At 39.7% G+C, this 21,684-nt stretch overlaps 2 protein-coding genes across 2 annotated transcripts; one reads left to right on the forward strand and one right to left on the reverse strand.

The window, feature by feature from the left end:
* Positions 1 to 2,557: 2,557 nt before the first annotated feature.
* trim35-12 (tripartite motif containing 35-12) lies at positions 2,558 to 11,518 on the forward strand. The gene is made up of 6 exons (XM_056452245.1): positions 2,558 to 3,199; positions 5,722 to 5,817; positions 5,922 to 6,152; positions 6,237 to 6,259; positions 6,332 to 6,450; positions 8,997 to 11,518. Exons 1-6 carry the CDS (start codon positions 2,669 to 2,671, stop codon positions 9,554 to 9,556), a joined length of 1,560 nt encoding a protein of 519 aa, XP_056308220.1. The 5' UTR covers positions 2,558 to 2,668; the 3' UTR covers positions 9,557 to 11,518.
* A 2,238-nt stretch (positions 11,519 to 13,756) lies between these two features.
* On the reverse strand, positions 13,757 to 16,217 carry LOC130219779 (C-factor-like). The gene is made up of 6 exons (XM_056452256.1): positions 16,050 to 16,217; positions 15,917 to 15,971; positions 15,646 to 15,833; positions 15,397 to 15,558; positions 15,151 to 15,261; positions 13,757 to 14,429 (listed from the first exon to the last, which is right to left on the reverse strand). Exons 1-6 carry the CDS (start codon positions 16,188 to 16,190, stop codon positions 14,316 to 14,318), a joined length of 771 nt encoding a protein of 256 aa, XP_056308231.1. The 5' UTR covers positions 16,191 to 16,217; the 3' UTR covers positions 13,757 to 14,315.
* Between the last annotated feature and the right edge of the window lie 5,467 nt (positions 16,218 to 21,684).

The raw sequence follows: 21,684 nt of genomic DNA on the forward strand, positions 1-21,684 counted from the left end.
CCCAAACCAAGCAAACCAGTGGCAAGGAAAAAACTTCACCAATTGACGATGTGAAGGAAAAAAATCCTCGAGAGAATCCAGGCTCTGTTGGGCACGACCAAATGTCCTCTGGCCAAACTTCCTGTGTGGAGTTGCAGTCTTGGCACTGGAAGCTGGAGAACACTTGAAATCCATCGTTGAGAACTGCAGGTGTGAGTAGGTCACCGGCGAGTGATCAGGCTGGCCCACAGGATCAATGCGGGGACTCGTTTGTCACAGCTCAGCAGTTCTAGTAGGCATTTACTGGCATTTTCCTAGTTGCATCTTACACCAATAGCCATGGACTGCAGAGAGCTTCCAAAGCATCAGAGGGATCTCATTGTTAGGAGGTATCACGCAGGAGAAGTGTACAAAAGAATTCCCAAGGCATTGGATATATCATGGAACACAGTAAAGACCGTCATCATCAAGTGGAGAAAATATGGCGCAACAGTGTCATTACCAAGAACTGGATGTCCCTCCTATTTTAATGAAAAGATTAGAAGAAAACTGATCAGGGAGACTTCCAAGAGGCCTACAGCAACATTAAAAGACTAGCAGGAATTTCTTTCAAGTACTGGCTGTGTAATAAATGTGACAACAATCTCCCGTATTCTTCATATGTCAGGGCTGTAGGGTAGAGTGGCAAGACGGAAGCCTTTTCTTGCAAATAATACCCAGGCTGGGTTGAATTCTCCCAAGAACATGTGGAGAAAGTTGTTACGGTCTGATGAAACCAAGGTTGAACTTCATTCATTCATTCATTTTCTTTTTTTAAGCTTAGTCACTTTATTAATCTTGGGTGGCCTTATCCAGCACATGCTTTATGCAGCGGATGCCTTTCCAGCCGCAACCCAACACTGGCAAAAATCCATACACACTCATTCCCACACATACACTATGCACAATTTAGCCTACCCAATTCACCTATAGCGCATGTCTTTGGGCTTGTGGGGGAAAACGGAGCACCCAGAGGAAACCCACGTGAACACGAGGAGAACATGCAAACTCCATACAGAAACGCCAACTGACCCAGCCGAGGCTGGAAACAGTGGCCTTCTTGCTGTGAGGTGATCGTGCTACCCACTTCGCCACCGTGATGCCCTCAGGGGTGAACTTTTTGATCAATTCAAAAAGTATGTTTGGTGCAAAAACAATACTGCACATCACCATAGAATCACCATACCTACATGAAGCATTGTGGTGGCAGCTCATGCTTTGGGTTGCTTTTCTTCAGCTGGAGCTGGGGCCTTAAGTCAAGGTGGAGGGAATTGTGAACAGTGAAATACCAGTCAGTACTAGAAAAAAAGCATTTAAGAGAACTTCATCTTTTAGCATGATAACAATCCAAAGCACACATCCAAATCAACAATGGAACGGCTTCACCAAGAGAAAATTCAAGTTTTTCCTATTGAAAATCTGTGGGGTGATCTGAAGAGGGCTGTGCACAGGAAATGTCCTCATACCTTGACATTTTGACCATTTTGCAAAGAAGAGTGGGCGAATATTGGCAAGTCAATATGTGCCATGCTGAAAAACTTGTACACAAAAAAAGTGCTTTAGTATTTTTAGTTCCTCACACCAAAAAGATTTGAGTTGCTTTTTATGATATTGCATAGGTTGTACATTACATTACAGGTGGAAAAAAAGTTCTAAATTGATTTATTGTAGTTTATTTTACAACACAGAAACCTTGCATTTTAACAGAGGTGTGTAGACTTTGTATCTCCCATGTATAGGTTTTTCATTGTTCAGGCACTATTTGTTCATGTGCTCCAGCAAAAGTGATGTTGAGTGTGACAACATAAGAAGGAAGGGTCCCTGCTGTTGTGGTCACGAGAGATGCAACTAAACACTAGTTGTTAATACTAAGTGAAATGATGGCCTAACATAATTGAAATCATTAGAAAATTAGCGTACTGTCTGCTTAATATCTGTAAACACTTTATTTCATTGGTCTGCATAAGACATTTTGATGGCTAGAAGTACATATCAACCTACTGTTCTAACCTTACACTCTAAAAAATGCCAAGTTGCCTCAACTTGTTGCTGGTCAAATATGGACAAATTCAACATTTGGGTTTGTCCATATTTGACCCAGCTGTGGTTAATACAGTCCAGCATTTTATCCTGTAGTGTAACGTAAAAGTTTACTAATACCCTCCTAATCTCTGTTGACATGTACTCACTTTTATAGTCAACAGAATGCCTAAAAGATGCCGTCAAAACAAAAGTGTAACACCATTAAAAGTCCCCACTTCAGTTGGAAATTATTGAAACACAACACAGTGTCATTGAGTTCCCAAAACAATAATGCTTACACCAAACATTTCACGGATCAATGGCAGAGGTTGTTTTCCCCTCAAGCTACAGTTGATCCAGTAGTGAACCAAGACCAAATATATAAAAAACAAAACAAAGTGGACAAGGTGTGGTCAAACCTGACTTCTCAGAATTTGATGATGGTAGTCTAAGTCACGGCTCTATAAAAGGTAATTATTGGCAGTGGACGGCCTTGTTCTTGGGAAGTGTGAGTGCTTGTAGGAGGTTTGTGACTTAGAGTAGCAACAAACATTGTAGGTGCAGCTTGGGCTCATCAGGTTTCTGTATTACAAGTGAGCAGACTTTATTCCAGCGACGACACACAGCCATGCCCTTACGACCAAGGGCGTCTTCTCAACCTGGAAGAGCAAACACTCTTCCGAGCTTCAAACCCTTTCCAATCCTGCGTCCAAGAGCTTCGTCTTCTCACACCAAATCGCCTTTGGAGGATGAGCTGTCTTGTCCAATTTGCTGTGAGATTTTTACCGACCCTGTTGTCCTGAAGTGCAGCCACAGTTTCTGTCGCCTTTGCCTTCACCTGTTCTGGAACAAGAAATCACCCAAGAGGGAATGTCCAGTGTGCAGGAGGAAGTGTACGCCGTCTGAGCCCACTGTGAGCTTGGCTCTGAAGAATGTGTGCGATGCTGTCTTACAGGAGCAGAAAGTATCTGTTGGAGTGCCAAGTATAGGTTCATCCAACAGGACGCCCAAACCGGAGGCTCTTTGTGCCACTCACGGGGAGGGACTCAAGTTGTTCTGCCAATCTGATGAAGAGGTTCTCTGCTGTGTTTGTCAGACATCCAAGAAACACCAAGGCCACAGTGTGTGTCCTTTGGAAGAGGCGGCAAAGGATCTCAAGGTGATGTCGTATTTTCAATTATATTTGTTTTTCAAAATACATATTTATTGGATTTTGTTGGAACTTCTGAACAAAATATAGTGGAGAAAATTACAACCTTATTCTGAACCATTGAAACATCAGGAATCAAACAAACGATTAAAAGGGGGGAAAAATAAATGACAAACTCAAGTGATAACAATAGATAATTGCTTACTCCCAGGGCCATTTATGTTGAAATTGATATTTAGCTGCACCATGCAGGTCTTTCGTAACATCTAATTTTTACGAGGTTGGTCATTAGCCCAACGCTCAACCCCCAACCTGGAGAACCAGGACATACAGATGTACACTTTGGACACTTTAGCTTACCAAATTCGCCTATAGCACATGTCTTGTGGGGAAAACCAAAGAACCCAGAGGAAACGCAAGCAAAAAAGGGGAAGAAACTCCACACAGAATTGCCAACTGACCAAGCCGGGGCTCGAAGCAAAGACCTTTTTTGCTGTGAGGTGACAGCGCTACCCACTGCACCACTGCTCCGGCCTCAATAGATAATTAAAACAGTTATAATAACAGTTCAATACACATTTTTGTATTTTGTATTTGACAGCTTTCCAATGTGTTGTTTTGTTGTTTGATGATTAAACAAGTTTGTTTATTGTTCTGCTGGAATATAAGACATCTGAACATTCAACATGTTCTCATGGCAATTCGTAACATTTTGATTTAGTGGCTAATTTGTATGAATTCGTCAATTCTCATTCATACAATTTATGTATGATTGAATGTATGATTTGCTCATCCCCCAATGACGGTTGCGTTTAGGGGTGGGTTTGGGTGCCACGCCTCCTTTTTAAAATTGTACACTTTTTTTACGACTGAACTCTTATGAATTTGTACGAATTAGTCACTAAACTGACAAAACATAAAATAGATATGTTTCCTTGTGAGATCAGGCTGGAACATTAAAATAGATACCAAAAAGGGTTTGACAGTTCAAGCACCCAAAAATGTTACATGCCTGCTTACAAATCAAAAAATTAACAATATCAATACATATAAATCAGCTCATCAAGAGCAAGGTTGCTAGTAATTTTTTAAAATCCACTGGCTACAAGATGACCTTTGAGTCTCTTTTCTTTTTAAAGCAATAACGCACTTGGCTTGTAGTAAGCTAAACTCTATTAGTTTGTCCTTCACCTCCAGATTTACTGTATTAAAGAGTTCACACTTCATTGCATTTTGTACAATTGTCAGGAATATTTGGATTGAATCTATGCAGTTTAACTGGCGTAATGTAAGTTTGTAAAAGCCAGTTACACTTTATTAGCACTGATGACTGTGAAGGCCATTTGAGTACAGTGAACTCATTGTCATGTTCAAGAAACCAGTCTGAGATGATTCGCGCTTTATGACATGGCGCATTATCCTGCTGGAAGTAGCAACCAGAAGATGGGTACACTGTGGCCATAAAGGGATACACATGATCAGTAACAATTCTCAGGTAGGCTATGGCATTAACACAATGCTCAATTGGTACTAATGGGCTCAAAGTGTGCCAGGAAAATATCCTTGACACCATTACACCACACCACTACCAGCCTGAACCTTTGATACAAGGCAGGATAGATCCATGGTTTCATGTTGTTGATGCCAAAATCTAACCCTACCATCCGAATGTCGCAGCAGAAATTGAGACTCATCAGACCAGGCAACATTTTTCCAATCTTCTATTGTCCAAGTTCTTAGTTGACAGGAGTAGCACCCGGTGTGGTCTTCTGCTGTTGTAGCCCATCTGTCTCAAGGTTGGACGTGTTGTGCATTCAGAGATGCTCTTCTGTATATTTTGATTGTAACGAGTGTTTATTTGAGTTACTATTGCCTTTCTAGCAGCTCAAACCAGTCAAGCCATTCTCCTCTGACCTTTGCTATTAACAAGGCATTTGAGTCCACAGAACTGGTGCTCACTGGATAGTTTCTCTTTTTCAGACCATTCTCTGTAAACCCTAAAGATAGTTGTGCATAAAAATCCCAGTAGATCAGCAGTTTCTGAAATACTCAGACCAGCCCGTCTGGCACCAACAACCATGCCACGTTCAAAGTCACGTCAAAGCTTGATTTGAACTGCAGCAGATCATTTTGACCATGTCTACATCTTTAAATGCATTGAGTTGCTGCCATATAATTGGCTGTTTAGAAATTTGTGTTAATGAGTTGGAGAGGTGTACCTAATAAAGTGGCCGGTAAGTGTATATTGAGGTAATTTACAACTATATTTCTTGATTCTGGTTGTATGAATTATGAAATTTTGCGTTAGGAAATGAAAATAGTTTTTTGGACTTTTTAAGGATGACATATTAATGTTCTCAGTGCTCAGTGTTGTAATTTATAAGCTTTTAATTGTAAATATTGAATTAATTTACAGAACAAATACCAATATATATAAACAGAATTTTATTAATAAGTCATTCAGTCAATACTGATGTAGTTTTTATATTATGTTAAAGTGAATTTGTGCTTATTTGCCATTTGTTTTTCAGGAGGAAATGAGGCAGATTGTAATTCCTCTAAAGAAAAGTCTAAGACGCCTGTATGAGGCCAAACAAGAATGTGATGACATAACTGTCCACATAAAGGTATCAACAAACTTTCAGACTTACAAACATCATATGATTCACTACCCATCAACAGATACCTGCATTACTCAATGCATTCCTTTTTTTTTGTTGGTTTCACATAGAACCAAAGGCAACAGACAGAGAAACAAATTCATGAGGAGTTTGAAGAGCTACGGCAGTTTCTTCTGAAGGAGGAATCTGCAAGGATTGCTCTTCTGGCAGAAGAAGAGGAGACAAAGAAACAGGCCATTAAGAAATCATCAGACACAATCTCTCATAATATAAGCACATTTTCCCAAGCTGTTGTGGCCATAGAAAATGAGATTGCTAATGATGACAGCCTCTTTTTACAGGTAACCTGCCTCATTTGTATTGTTACCCAATCTTATCACTTTTGTATAAATATTAACAAGTAACTGATCCTGCTTTCCCCACAGAACTACAAGAATGTCAAAACAAGGTAACGTTACACTATACATTGTACAGTATTTAATTGATTTATTTGCTTATTTATTTACTAATCCCATTACAGAGCTCAGATAACATTCCACGAACCAGAAAAAGTCCCCAATTCTCTAATCAGCGTTGCGGAGCACATCACCTCCCTGAAGTTCAGAGTGTGGGAAAAAATGCAGAATCTTGTGGAATGCAGTGAGTGCTCAATTACTGAGTTTAATGACATTGTGTATAAGAATAGCACAATAGGTTACCTTTAAATTTGTGAATTGGAACATTGCACAATAATCAATTGGAATGGCAAGAAGAGAAAATTACTCAACTGCAGTTGGTTTGTTCAACAATTGAAGTGTGAACATTTTGTAAATATTATTCTTCATGTTGACTAAATCCACTTGAAAACATTTCTGGGCCACTTCAAGACATTAAAGCCATTTTCCAAATACATAAAATTATAAAATAAAATACTATACTACTCTATAAAATTACACCAATAAGTCAAAACATTATGACCATGTGCTTAATATGCTGTTATAATAATTTTAATATATTAATATGCTTAATGTGCTGTCAAAGGAGCACTGTGCCACCGAGCCATGAGCTCCAAAAGACTCCTCATGTGGTATTCCAAACCAAGATGTTAGCAGCAGATCCTTTAAAGCCCTGCTCACAGTGCAATTTCATCCCAATTTGGTTATCTGATACAAATTTGGGAAATCCTAAAAGATTCCAGTATTCTCTTTTATTATCCAGTAAGTCTTTCAATGTTAGTTTGACATGTTTACCAACAGCCACTTTATGGTGGCCATTGTGATCCAATTTTCCCTCTGATGAAGTTTTATGAGTGTGCTCCAGTGTGACCTTAGCTATGATTAGCATCAAACTAAGAACCAGGCGCTGCAAGGTCTACAGTAGTTTTAATTCCGGTTTGTACTTTCCTTTTTCTGACCACTGTTGGAAAATTCTCACCAATGTTGGCTTGCTGTTTCTGAGATAATCTGACCAGGCCATAAACATGTAATTTATTACGTGCTCACACTATGTACAGTTGTCTTGGACTGGGCCGAAGCACACTTGTCCCCCCTCCTGTCTCCCCTGATGGGCCGCACTCACATTGCATTCAAGCCTGAGCATGCTTACGTCATCGATGATGCGCTGTTCAGTTTAAGAAGCACTCTCGCTCGCTCAAATATATAGTTTTAGTCAGTTGAGATGCAGTGAAATGCAGTCAAATAATTTATCAAACAGATAAGCCTTTAATGCTCATAAACAATCATAAAGTTCTCGTGCTGCAGAAATTAGAAGGTTTGCTAAAAGTGCAGCTGTCGTGCAGCTTATATTGATATATGATATTTAATCTACCCAAACCAAGGATGGAACGTGAGATTGACAGGTGGATTGGTGCAGCAGCAGCATTAATGAGGTGGATGTACCAGTCTGTTGTGGTAAAGAGGGAGCTGAGCCGAAAGGCAAAGCTCTTGATTTACTGGTCAATCTAGGTTTCTACTCTCACCTATGGTCATGAGCTTTGGGTCATGACCGAAAGGACAAGATCTCGGATACAAGTGGCCGAAATGAGTTTCCTTCGCAGGGTGGCAGGGCACATCTTTGTAGATAGGGCGAGGAGCTCTGTCACCTGGGAGGAGCTCAGAGTAGAGCTGCTGCTCCTCCACATCGAGATAAGTCATGGCTCGGGCATCTGTTTCGAATGGCTCCTCGATGCCTACCTAGGTAGTGTTCCAGGCATGTCCAACCAAGGGGAGGCCTTGGGGAAGACCCAGGACACGCTGGAGTGACTATGTCTCTCGGCTGGCCTGGAAACACCTTGGGATCCCCCCGAAGGAGCTGAAGGAAGTGTCTGGAGTGAGCGAAGTCTGAGTTTCTCTCCTAAGACTGCTGCCCCCACGGCCCGGCCCCGGAAAAGCAGATGAAAATGAGATGAGATGAATCTACCCAGACCTTTATATGTGCCCATGTTAGGGCTTGGACACACCAAGCCAACGGTTGACCATTGGGCTTCGTCAGTCCGATGGTCAGCGTCAGTCAGGCTAGTTCGTTTGGTGTGTTCCACATGTTGCATCGTGTTTATGTCGAAGCTCATTGGTCCGATTCAGTATGTTGAATCGGCATAAGCTGTCGACTAAAGAGAGCGCTGAGACTGTTTATTTGGTAATGAATCAAGAGGGTGAGTGTGATAAAGTGAAGTGACATCGCAAGTACACAATCCAAGCCAAGAAGGAACACAAAGGAAACAATATGAGTTATTAGATTATCAGACATATTTACAGGGGCAAATCCCTCCGTGGTGACTGACAATTACTGTGATAATGGTATTGAACGCTGCTCTAGTTTTGTCATTCTGAATGAAAAAAGACATACGGTCTCCCGTAGTGTGAGAGACATGTTCTCTTGCACAGGTTGGCTGCCGTCTGTTTGGTTTGTTCAGGGGCAGCTTTTTGGTCCAGACAGAACCAGACGTGAGCCAACGAGGGGCGACAGTTGGATCTCGTGGGTACTATTTGTTTGGTGCCAGCTTAGTGGGTACTAGTCCCTAGGTAATGATTAACAATATTCATTTAATCTGTAAGTGGTCATTATGTTTTGACTCATCAATGTGTATGAATTCTAAACTTCATTTCATTGTGATTTATACTTAAAAACAACAACAACAACAACAACAACAATAATAAATGTATCACTGTTTAAGAAAGTTTAATTTGTTTGCTTTCTCCACCACTTAGCTCCAGTGACGCTGGACCCCAACACAGCCTACCCCTGTTTGTCTCTCACCAAGGACTTGACAAGTGTGTCCAACACAGGGACAATGCAAAAGTTGCCAGATAACCCTGAGCGCTTTGACCACCTTGTTTTTGTACTGGGCTCCAAGGGTTTCTCTTCTGGATGTCATTCCTGGGAGGTGGAGGTGGGCAAAAATAATGACTGGGTAATCGGTGTGGTGAAAGCATCTGTAGCAAGAAAAGGCAAGATCTCAGGCTGTCCAGAAGGAGGATTCTGGACCATTGCTCTCTCAGATGGGCAGTACACAGCCATGACCACTCCACGAACACAGCTCAATCTGAAGGGCCACTTAGAAAGGGTTCGGGTGAAGATTGACTATGATGCTGGAGAGGTCAGCTTCTTTGACTCAGTGGATGTTGCACCTCTCTACACATTTACTGACCATTTTACTGAGATGATGTTTCCTTTTTTCTGTCCGGGGGCGAATATAAATAGGAACAATTCAGGGCCACTGAAAATCTGCTCAGTGAGAGTGGCAGTGTGGAACAGTGGCTCCTGGTGAAAGTTAGCTGTATGCTAGCTTTATTTATTCATCTTATGCACCATTATTACAGTACCAGTCAAAGGTTTGGAGAAATTGATTGTAATGTTTTTAGACTGTAGAATCAAGGTCAACTCCTTGACCTTGACTGTAGAATAAAATGTGTTGCTCTTTATTTTGATAATCCCATTAGACATTCTGTTGATTGTTTAATGGCCTGTTTCCACTGAGCAGTACGGTTGAGTATGGTAAATATTTATTTCAGTTTTTACCGTCAAAGGTACCAAAATATCAAACTACACCATACAACTTTCTTGCCACCCTATCCTAGATGTGCTCCTGAATGCTATTTGCTACAGATCATGCAACAGGCCAGGAGAATGACAACACAGGAAGAGTTTACCCATACTTGTCTTGTGAAAAACAGCCACATGCCAAGGACCAAGAACAGGATCTGCTGTATGCCCTCCATTGTTGTTTATGGCACCATTCACATGTCAAATCTTAAAACATGTCGAAAGCAAGAACTTCCTTTCAAATGCAGAATTACGTTTGAGGAGATATGTGAATGACCCATACAGCTTTCTTCAAATGAGAATGATATCAAACTAAACTTTCTGGCACATACAATTCTTAAACAGTAGGGGTACTGTTGATGTTAGAAATGCAAGCCTGATCAGGCTAACTCGCACTGAATGTTTCTGTACTGTGCTGTACTGTTCTGGACCATATGGCTTAGTGGAAACGAGGCATATGTAACTTTGCAAGTTTTTTAGGTCTAAATCTAAAGGCGCGTACACACCAGGACGCTTTTCACTCACGTTTATCGTCAGCATTTTTTCAAGAAATTTTTTTTGCATTCAAACACAGGCGATTTTCATCAGCGTTAAGCAAAGTGATCGTGCAAAATCACCCCCTGCTGTTAGATGGTGCTTAATAAAATTGCAAGTCATGAAAGAAACGTGAAATGAAACTCATCTACCATCAAATCCCATTTAATCCTCTCCACTCCTACTGACATTATTGTAGTTGCTGTTGGGTTTATCATACAGCTCTTAGTGTTCAGACACCAATGTAAAAAGCAGCTCCACATTCATCTTGCCTCGGTGCATCTTCTTCTTTACTGAATGAAAGTGAAACTGTGTTCACCTTGACTGTTTTGCTCTTGAGTGCCTCTAAGTGGTGTTTACTGTAACTTCAGCAGCTCCAGGCACATTAACAAAAGTGCCAATCTGATTCGTGGAGAATTTCCCAGTGATGGGTTGCATCCGCTGTGTAAAACATGTGCTGTATAAGTTGGTGGTCATTTTGCTGTGGCGACTCCAAATTATTAAAAGGACTAAGCCGAAAAGAAAATGAATGGAGTAGACGAAATAAAACGAGCATTAGGTGTTTCTTTAAAGGGCACATATGTTACCCCTTTTTTCATATTTAATATAAGTCTTTTGTGTCCCCAGAATGTGTCTGTCAAGTTTTAGCTCAAAACACACATCAGATTATATATTATAGCTGTTTAAAGTGTCTATATTATAGCTGAAAAAAAGTTTTTGTTGTTTTATTGTACTGGCCCTTTAAGGCTAGTCCTCCCCGCCCACCGTTCCCACGTGCCTGTCAGCAATCGCCACCCTCGGCTGCCTCAGAAAGCAGATCTGACATAACGTGTGTGAGAAATACTACAGTAAGAACTTTAGCAATCAGTATTTGATGCATATTTTTGTGGAGTTGCAACAATGAGTCACACACAATGTCATTACAAAGTTCACGCACACACACAGCGAGGACACACACACATATAGCACAGACACATACACGCAGACACACGCACACACATAGCGTAGACACACACACACACAGAGAGAGACAGCGCGTTAAGCTTTGCACTCGTTTTGCACGCATATGTGACATGATACTGGTAATCTCCACTGCTGTATGGATATCTGTTATGTTAATGTACAAAATAAACCTGATTTAACATCCACAAACCGAGACTGAAGCATCTTTTATAATTGCTCTGACACGCGGCTGTGCTGATTAAGTGAATCTGAAGTCAATCACTCTAATTCATTACACACATGCTCTGTTTTAAATCATTTTAAACTTGTAAAACTCACTCTTGATCACGTTTGATGATGATTGATGAACCTAGCGAACTGAACAGACCTTTTATTCCCAGTTACTTTGCGCTCGTCCTCTCTTGTTGATATGATTATGCACGTGACTACCGGGACATGTTAATGCGCGCAGCTGTCAATCAATATTGGTGGGCGGGGGGAACGCACTCCTACGTAAAGTTGTGGTCGATCTGAAAACCGCTCCAATTAGTCCACCGTTTTTATGTTGTTAAATTTGAAAAAAAAAAGGACTGGCTGTGTTTATTTCACCCCTATATGACAGTTAATACACTATACTTACACCCATTTCTGTCCAAACAGCTTGTAAAGTAGATTTTTCACCATAGGTGCCCTTTAAATTTACACTTTTACGTCTGGCGTTTTGCACGTTGGTTAACGCCTTAAGGGTGCATTTCCACTGAAGTGCTTTTCCAACTGTCGGAGCTTACACGTTTAGTACCTCGCCATGCTGCTGGCGTTTAAAAAATGGGGAAAAAAATCCCTTGTCTGGCGATGCGGTGGCGCAGTAGGTAGCACGTTTGCCTCACAGCAAATAGGTCGCTGGTTCGAGCCTCAGCGGGGTCAGTTGGTGTTTCTGTGAGGAGTTTGCATGTTCTACGCGTGTTCGCGTGGGTTTCCTCCGGGTGCTCCGGTTTCCCCCACAAGTCCAAAGACATGTAGTATAGGTTAATTGGGTAGGCTAAATTGTCCAATGGGTAGCAGCTAGAAGGGCATCTGCTGCGTAAATTGTGTGCTGGATAAGTTGGCGGTTTATTCCGCTGTGGTGATCCCGGTTAATAAAGGGACTAAGCTGAAAAGAAAATGAATGAAAGAATGAACTGTTCTTGTCCTGTGCATTCTGGGATACATGTGAACATGTAAATATGTGAATATAAAATTTTGTGAACTCTATGAAATTAGGCAGTATAAAATCAGTCTAATAATAACTATCTAATGAAATTATTTTTTTCTGATGTAATATTATAGTTTTTAAACTTTTTATTCTCTATTTATTCTCTTAAAAATTATATTCTCTATTATTCTTAAAACTTTTTTTATTAGGTGCTTTTTCACTGGAGGAACATTTCCATAGTTCATAAAACAATTAGCGTAAGTGTCAACTTTTTTGTCTTTTTTAATAGCAGGAATGTATGATTTTAGTTCTAGGAACACATTTTGAGGGGTCTAAATTAATTCCAATTCAAAGTTGAGTCTGCTATACGAGACACATGGACTTTCATTTTTATAGAATCATGTGAACAGTTTACATATCAGTAATAGATAGGCAGATAGTGATGGAGTGATGCTGAAGTCTAGGCACTTTTTTCATTCCACTTTTAGATGTTTTTGAAAGCTGTGATGAAATTCTGCTACTAATGCACATCTTATATTATTATGCATAATTCATTTCATATTTTTTTTGAACCTTGGTAATTGTCCTTTATAAGGATATTACTTGTTGATACTTATTACAATGACCTTGTATTTCTTCCCACTCATGCCTAAAATGCAAATTAGGCTTTAACTTTAGTATGCTGCAACAATAGTTGGTTATCCCACTAGTTGGTTTATCCATTGTCCAGTAGCTCTTTACCATTACTATCAGTGACTGAGCAAAGATAAGCGTACACATAACTTTTTAGTGTTTTTTTTAGTTCTTGGCTCACATTGTTTACATTCATGAGACAACCCATATGTGCATTATCTTTTTTTTCCTGAGAACTCTGTTATCAGAGAATTCACACAAGAACAGCTCTGTTCCCCACCCCTCAATAGTTATCTTGAATTCAGTAAAAGTTCAGGCAAAACATATCTCCTTTTCCTTTTAAAGTTTTGTTGAATGTTAATGTCACATAGCTCTATAGTTTAAAAAAAAAATATATATATATATATAAAAACAAACCAGAAGAAAATATTCAAATCAAATAAAATGCTGAAATCTCATGTTCAAAACTAATTTCAGGCATATAAGCATAAACTTTAGACCTTAAGGCTTTGAAGCTTTGTCAAGAGAAACTGTCAAGTGTGCCCAAACCTTTGATTGGTAGTGTATGCTGTGCATGTTTATGAACATTTACTTCATTTTAATGAAACACAATATGAAAACAGAAAAGATTATTGGTATTTATTTCATTTTTCACAATGTATACAAACAAGTCATATATATAACAAGTCATATATTAACATAAGCATTGATCAATGTGTAAAAATAAGAGATTGTTTCTAAAGTCCATCTCGTGTTGTTTGTTTGGGTTCATGAAGAATCAATGTTGTAAGAAATGTCTTATCATTAAATACTAAATATTTGACTTGTCATGGTGTGTTATGCTGTGAAAATGACTAATTATATTGTCCAAAAAGTTGGATTCTTTTTGGCTTGTTTGCTTTATTTTACAAAACATAAGCTTGTATGGTGGCCGAAAGAGCTTAACGTGCTGCAATTTAAGAAAACACATACAATTACAAAAAAACGGCAGCAAATTAAGACAATAGATTCATCCATTTGACAGTACGTGCTGTGAATCTTCACAACGCATACACATTAAAAAAGGGGTGCATTTTGATTATAACTGTTCTTATTAGCGTATTTATAACAGGTAAACTATGCGTCACAATTGGCCTCTTCATGAACCTTCTTATGTAACAATGTTTCTAGTTGTTCTTCTGTTTTACCAGGGCATTGTTTTTCCAGTGTAGTCCATGTATCCACCTTGATCTTTCTCAGTTAGGCTGCCAATGACACGCAGCATGCACTCCACACTTTCTCTGGTGTCGAGTGTTGCCTGGTGGACAAACAAAATTTTACATGCAATTAAAATATTGTAATGTTGTCAAACAGAGACCATCACTGTGTGCTTTGTGCCTCATGTTCTGGGACAGTACTGCACTTTTATGAAAAACATTCTGAACACTACTCTATTATGCTGAATTTTACATTTATATGCAATAGTTGTCTTATGAATATTAAAGTCACTATTATGACTATTATCTTTCCACAGTGAACAACTTTAATAGGGTATATGCCGAGCTAGTGTTGTTCCCATACTGATAAACTTCCGATGATCTGTTATTGTGAGTTTTTTTCCATTTTATACTATTCCTTTTACAACATTGATGTTGTAATGTAATTAAAATACAATCAGTTAAATAGACATTGGCATTCATTTAGTTGCTCAAGCGTAAAACGAGACAAAAAGCAGTTTACTCACACGTGCCTGTCAGAATCGGCAGGCTAGCACAGAAGCTCCATTGAATATACTGCGATAAAATAAATGCTCATGTAATGTAATTTAATGCAGTGCTTCTTGTACAATCTGAGACCCACTTCATATCGGATATCACTCAGCCAGCGGAGATAGCTGGTTTTTAAAGAAAACAGACCTTAAACGCGCCAATTTTGCAATGGTATACAGTTCACTGGAAGCGCTTAACCCAGGTTACTGGCAAATTAAAAGTCCTATTAGGATACTACAGCATATACCCTATTGAAACTCCAGGTTTTACCTCATAGCTTCCCATGTCTGTCCTCACCCATCCTGGGTGAATGGAAATGCAGAGGATCTCGTCTGCTTTTAAATCTCTAGCAGTGTATACAGTCAGCATGTTAAGGCCTACCTGAAATAAACACAGATACATAACTTAAAGTTTGTTCACAAGGCAGCTTCTGATTTGTTTAAAATTGGTTGAGAAAGTGTTTTAAAGAGTCTATTATCTAGTATTGCAAAGGTGATTTTTAGGACTCTTGTGTACCTTGCTGATACTGTACGGGAACAGTGGGAATGGCTCTTTCATTGATGGGATCATGCTTAAGGATGCTGCATCTGTGGAGATGTTGATCACAGCTGCTTTACCAGGTGACATCCCTGGTTTTCCACTGGCTTTAGCTGCTGCCTGCAGATACGGCAGGTACTCCTGATTTAACACATCCACAAGTTTAAGTAAAACCGTCAAAAATAAGGTAATATTTTAGATCCATTTTACTACCAAAAATTGCTTTACCCTAATGACAAATAAAGGTCCTATCACATTGGTATTGAAGGTGTTGTGCATGTCCTCAACAGTAGCAGTCAGCATGGTTTTTTGGGGCAAGATTGCAGCATTATTCACAAGCAGGTTCAAACCCTTCTCCCCCAGTAGAGAACCCACTTTCTTGGCAGATTCTTTAATACTGCATGGATCAGCAACGTCTAATATAATAATAAAAAAGCAGTTTTATGTGATAATATTGAACCCTCTTGAAGTCTAAGACAAAAGACAAATTCACATTTACCAAGTTTCACAAGGATGACAACATCTGGATTCTTTTTAGCCAGTTCTCGCAGTACCTGAATGATAAAAGATAATAGGAATAATAAATACAAAATTCTTGAACTATCTTCAGTCCTAAGCTCCTGAAAACTCACCTCAGAATTTGGTCCATCAGTGTCACGACATGCAGCAAATACTTTTGAGCAATGGGCCTCCAGAAGTTGCTTGACCATTTCTAAACCCAAGCCTCGATTGGCCCCTGTCACGAGAGCACTACATGCATTTAAGGCTGCCATGTTCAAAGATTATCTCTGACTTTACTGCCAACCTGCCTCTTTATACAGCTTTTTATATGGCATTCAAAATGAATGCCACTCCCCATATTGCACTTGCAGCCTGTTGTCCAGCACCATGAGTGTAATAGACAGAATCATAATGAGTAAACATGACATCGGTGACTCAGCATGAACTTATCAGCACTGATTTGAGTAATAAAACTGCTGGATGCTTGGACGCCTGATATCCTTTGATGTCTCTACAGTGAGTTCAGAGATTAAAGGTATTAACTGTAAAAGACAGTTATAGAGAAAAATCTGGAAAGTATGGCATTTAAAATGATGAGGTGATTAGTAGCTCCATTTGGACCTTGAACTAGATATTTATCCATAGGTTATTCAAGAGGAACATTGGAGTGTTGTAAATTAACCATTCTTGGTACTTCAGATCAAACCATCTTTGGAGTGATTATGGTAAAGTTGTTGTCTTGTTGATAATCTTTGCAAGAACAGGACACAACATGCAGAACAAGACCTGAATGGTTGAAGCAAGGATTACAAGGAGGTGATACTAGCAAGGTCTCTAGAACTGGAGTGGACTAGGTGTATTACTGTACTAGAGTGCATAGGGTCCATAGACTTGAAAGGGTCCTACGATGATGCTTGGTAGACAATAGGGCTTAGGGTGCACTCACACTATGCTATCTGATTCTTCCCCAGGCACGTTTCCTGGTTCATTTAACAAGTGTAAGTGCTCTGAATCTGGCCCAGGCAAGGTTCAGTTGGCTGGCCCGGTTGGAAGAGGTGTGCCAGAGCGTGGTTCAGTTGGGCTTTGGTGCGGTACACTTGTGTGAGTGCAAAGCGTGCCTGAGCATGAAACTGAAGACACGACGTCACTTTTAAGGGACTGTTTCATATAGATTTATTAATCATTCTTACTCTTCAATGAACGCAAACTGTCATGGGTAAATATGCAGTGTGAGTGCAGGCTGTTGCAGGATTGCAGGAGAGGAAAGGAGAATCACGCTTCGTCACGGTTCAAGGCAACTGTACCTAGTGTGAGTACGCCCTTAAAAAGAAGACCTAAAATATCTAGCTAAGCCAGTGCCTCTAGGTGAGGAGTGGGCTTTGGATTGGCCTTCAGGCTGGGGTTTTATATGCTCATTTTTTTATTCCAGAATATATCCCTCGAATCAGAACGTCGGTATTGATTCTATTTAGAATGGTTGTGAATATCAATGAGCTCAGTCTGATGCTATTGGAGCTCAATACCTTCTCTCTAACTCACACACATACACACACACACACACACACACACACACACACACACACACACACACACACACACACACACACACACACACACACACACACACACACACACACACAGAAATTGAGTAGATGCTTTGTTAAATTTTTGTTGTATCAATAAAAAGAGTTTCCCCTTAGTTGTGCTGTGAATAAAATATAGGCTAAATTTAATTATACTCAACAAAAGGACCAACAGAGTTGTTTTTAGAGTTGTATTTTAAAGCTTTAATGTATTTGAAATTCAGCCAGGAATTTATATCAATCTGTATAAACAGATGAGTTTAATAAATTATATTGCTGTTCTGTTCTTATCTCATCTTTCATCTTTATTTATTTCTATAGCACTTTTACAATGTAGATTGTGTCAAAGCAGCTTAACATGGAGGTTCTAGTAAAATGAAACTGTTAGTCCAGTTTGTTGAGTTGAAGTTCAGTTTAGTTCAGTTCAGTGTGGTTTAATTTTCACTGCTAAAAGTCCAAAAACAGAACAGTAAATCTATTGATGCTCAGCTCCACTAGTCCCAAACCAAGTCAACCAGTGGTGACACTGGCGAGGAACAAACTTCACCAACTGACGAAAGTAAAGAAAAAAACCTAGAGAGAAACCAGGCTTATTTGGGTATGAATATTTATCCACAGCCCAACGTCCTGTGCAGAGCTGTTGTCTAGGCGCCGGAGGCTGAAGAACCCTGGACGTCCAATGTGGAGAAGCTGCAGGTGTGACAGGTCACTGTTGGGTGTTCAGGCTGGCCCACGGGATCAGTGCAGAGACTCGTCTGTCACTGGGTCTTTCAGGAATCAGTCTCATGCTCTCCAATCCTCCATGACTACCACAGCATCTGCTTAGGATACGGCCTGATCTAGGATTAAGGAAACCTAGGGAATAATGAAAAACAGACTAACCAAAATGTAGATGTTGTTCAAATTATAATGTCTTTTGGGAAGTGTTCTCAGCTCCAGTTGCCCTAAATAATGCAGACCAACAATCCTTTGAATGATTTGGATTTCAAAAGCATTTTTGTGTTTTATGTGTATGCTAATGCAGAGAGATGTGTCTTTAATCTAGTTTTAAACTGACAGAGTGTCTGCTTCCCGAACTGTGCTAGGAAGGCTGTTCCAGAGTTTAGGTGCCAGATATGAGAAAGATCTACCGCCTACAGTTAAATTTGATATTCTGGTATCAATTGGCCAGAATGAATTGAGCGTAGTGAATGTGAGGGGCTATAATACACCAGGAGCTCACTTAAATACTGGGGAGCTAAGCCGTTTAGGGCTTTGTACGTAGTCAATAAAATGTTAAAATGTATACAATATTTAATAGGGAGCCAATGCAATGATGAAAGAACTGGAGTAATATGAACATATTTTTTGTTCTAGAAAGCACTCTAGTGGCTGCATTTTGAACTAGCTGAAGTTTATTAATTAGGCCAACAGGGCAACCACCTAGTAACGCATTACAATAATCTAATCGAGAGGTCATGAAAGCATGAATAAGCTTTTTCGCATCAGACAATGATAGCATATATCGAAGTTTGGCAAAATTTTTTGCATAATAAAAAACAGATGCTTGAAATCTCTCTGTCAAAGACAAGTGTTCTGCTGAGTAATATGATATGATGTATAAACGTGCATTAAAAATGTATACTCAGCAGTCTACGTGGTTTGATACCTCATTACAAACATTCATTCATTAATTTTCTTTTTGGCTTAGCCCCTTATTAATCAGGGGTTGCCACAGAAAAATGAACAGCCAATTTATCCAGCCCATGTTTTACGCAGCAGATGCCCTTCCAGCCACAACCCAACACTGGGAAATACCCATACACTCACACACATACACTACAGCTAATTTAGCTTATTCAATTCACTTACAGCGCATGTCTTTGGACTGTGGGGGAAACCGGAGCATCTGGAGTAATCCTACGTGATCACCGGGAGAACACGTGAAATGCCAACTGACCCAGCTGGGGCTCGAACCAGCAACCTTCTTGCTGTGTGGCGATTGTGTTACCCACTGCACCACCACCTATCATTACAAACATATGCAGCAAATTTCAAAATATGTTTAACAAAATATATAACTAAATAAACCTTATGCCTCTTCAGGGTGGACTAAATAAACTTTTACTCCTTATGTCCCACATTTTGCATCTGAAGAGCTGTAAACTTATTGCTGGTGGAGAACTGCAGTCCATTGGCATTCATTGCTTACATAATAAGCTTACATAAAGTTAAAAATAAGGTAACAGTTGTCTTTTGGTTGCTTGTGCAGGTCTGGGTGATGTAGTACATGACCTAAAGTATATGCAAATGTTGAGGGTGTGCTAACTAATGGCCTATTTCCACTGACTGGTACAGTACGGTAGGGTACAGGTCACCTTTTTCAGGCTTGCGTTTCCACTACCAAGGATACCCTTTTGGTGGGCGTGGTGTACGATAGAACGTTTCAGTCAGCGTCATTCTCGGAAATGTCTACATTAAAGTTTTACAGGTCGTTCACATATTATATGAGAAGCAGTTCTCACAAAACAGATGCTTTACACACATAAATTCTTGCGTATAAATGTTCATTACTAACCTTTCCATGAACATGATTTGATTATAACTGTAGAGCAATGACGGTGCGAAATAGCCTACTGTAATGTTTGCAGTTATATTAAATAAATAAACAAATGCAACATATATAGACACATACAGCCCCTTACAGTATCCGATATGTTACCAATTACAGAAAAACTACACACAGCATATATTTAGTCTTTATTTGGGTTCAAAAACAACATGCAACATAGCCCTGAGTCTTTAATCTGAGCCATCTGTGTCTTTAATCTTCACTAGGACATTTAACCTCCTGTAAGAGAGTAATTCCATCATTCCGAGTTCATAGTAGTCCAAAAGGCGAAGATAAACATGGCAGTTTGATCATGATTCAGGTTGCTGAAACAATTTGCTTCTGTGTTTTGTCTGGCTTCTCCTTTGTTTTTTCATGCTTCACTCTCGCGTTTGTCCTTTTCTTTTCAGAAAGGATCAGATGTCGGAGACACTTCAATAATCACACACACGTTATTTTCTTCAGCTCAAGAAGTTCGTTATTTTAAATATAGACTTGATCGCAAGCTCCCTGGAGAAAGCGAAAACCGCTCACACTTTTAGACGGCCTTGTAAAACAACAAGACACAGCAAATTTTGTTCTTCTTGGCTTTGTGGCTGTACATAAAGACAACAACAAGGTTTGTTTGAGCTTGGGTCAACCATGGCACGTTATTATGTGCATATAGTATTACGATGTAATGCCTCGGCTGTGTATTTAAAACATGGAGATTCCTTTGTTTTCAGTCTGGCTAGCTCCACAAGCTCGTGACGTATCTCTGTAACCAATCAGCGTTCAGCTGTGCGTGTAGCTCCACCTTTTGGTACCCTTTCTCGATTTTGGTACCCTTTCGTAAGGGTGCCGAAAAAGTGGTTCGGTTCGGTACGCCTTTTGATAGAGGAAACGGCCATAAAAGCGTACTGTACCGTACCACTCCAGTGGAAACAGCCATAATAGTCCCATGTACAACTTAACAGTCTGTATTGATAGGTCTGTTTTTCACCAGAGGTTTACACTCAGGGGATTTACATGGGAATGAGAAAGCAATGGTGTTTGTGGCTCAAAGTGTGGCCATTTGCATCTACTGAACTCTTATTATACAACTATGCCTAGATACAGTATATCCACATTATTATGTGGCACCTATACATTTTTGTACTAAGAGGTCAAGGATATTCTTTTTAATCTTCATGTGTGAAAGTCATAGTTGAACTTTGAAAATCTTCACACAGACTGATGGATTTGCATGTGTTTAAATGAAAACCAATATAAAAGTGCTAGACAATCCGACACTGAATCTGGCCACATTTCAATCCCCCAATTTCAATGTCTTGGAATCCTGTGCTGAAGGAATGTTATGGATGCCCATCATGTGTGAATTCAAAGTTCCAACTGGTAGTGTGAATGCAAATAGGGCATTTAGGACTTTTTGAACCTTGTTTATTATTCTTTAGAAATGCATTACTTGTTGAAACTTACTACAATGGCCTTGTATTTTTTTTCCACTCATGCTGGCATGCCTAATAGGCTTTCATTTTAATATCCTGCAGCAATAAAGTTTTCTCACTAGAGTTTATTCATTGTCAAGAAACTCTTTATCATTAATATCAGTGA

The sequence above is a fragment of the Danio aesculapii genome, chromosome 3, assembly GCF_903798145.1.
Source record: "Danio aesculapii chromosome 3, fDanAes4.1, whole genome shotgun sequence".
Taxonomy (NCBI): Eukaryota; Metazoa; Chordata; class Actinopteri; order Cypriniformes; family Danionidae; genus Danio; species Danio aesculapii.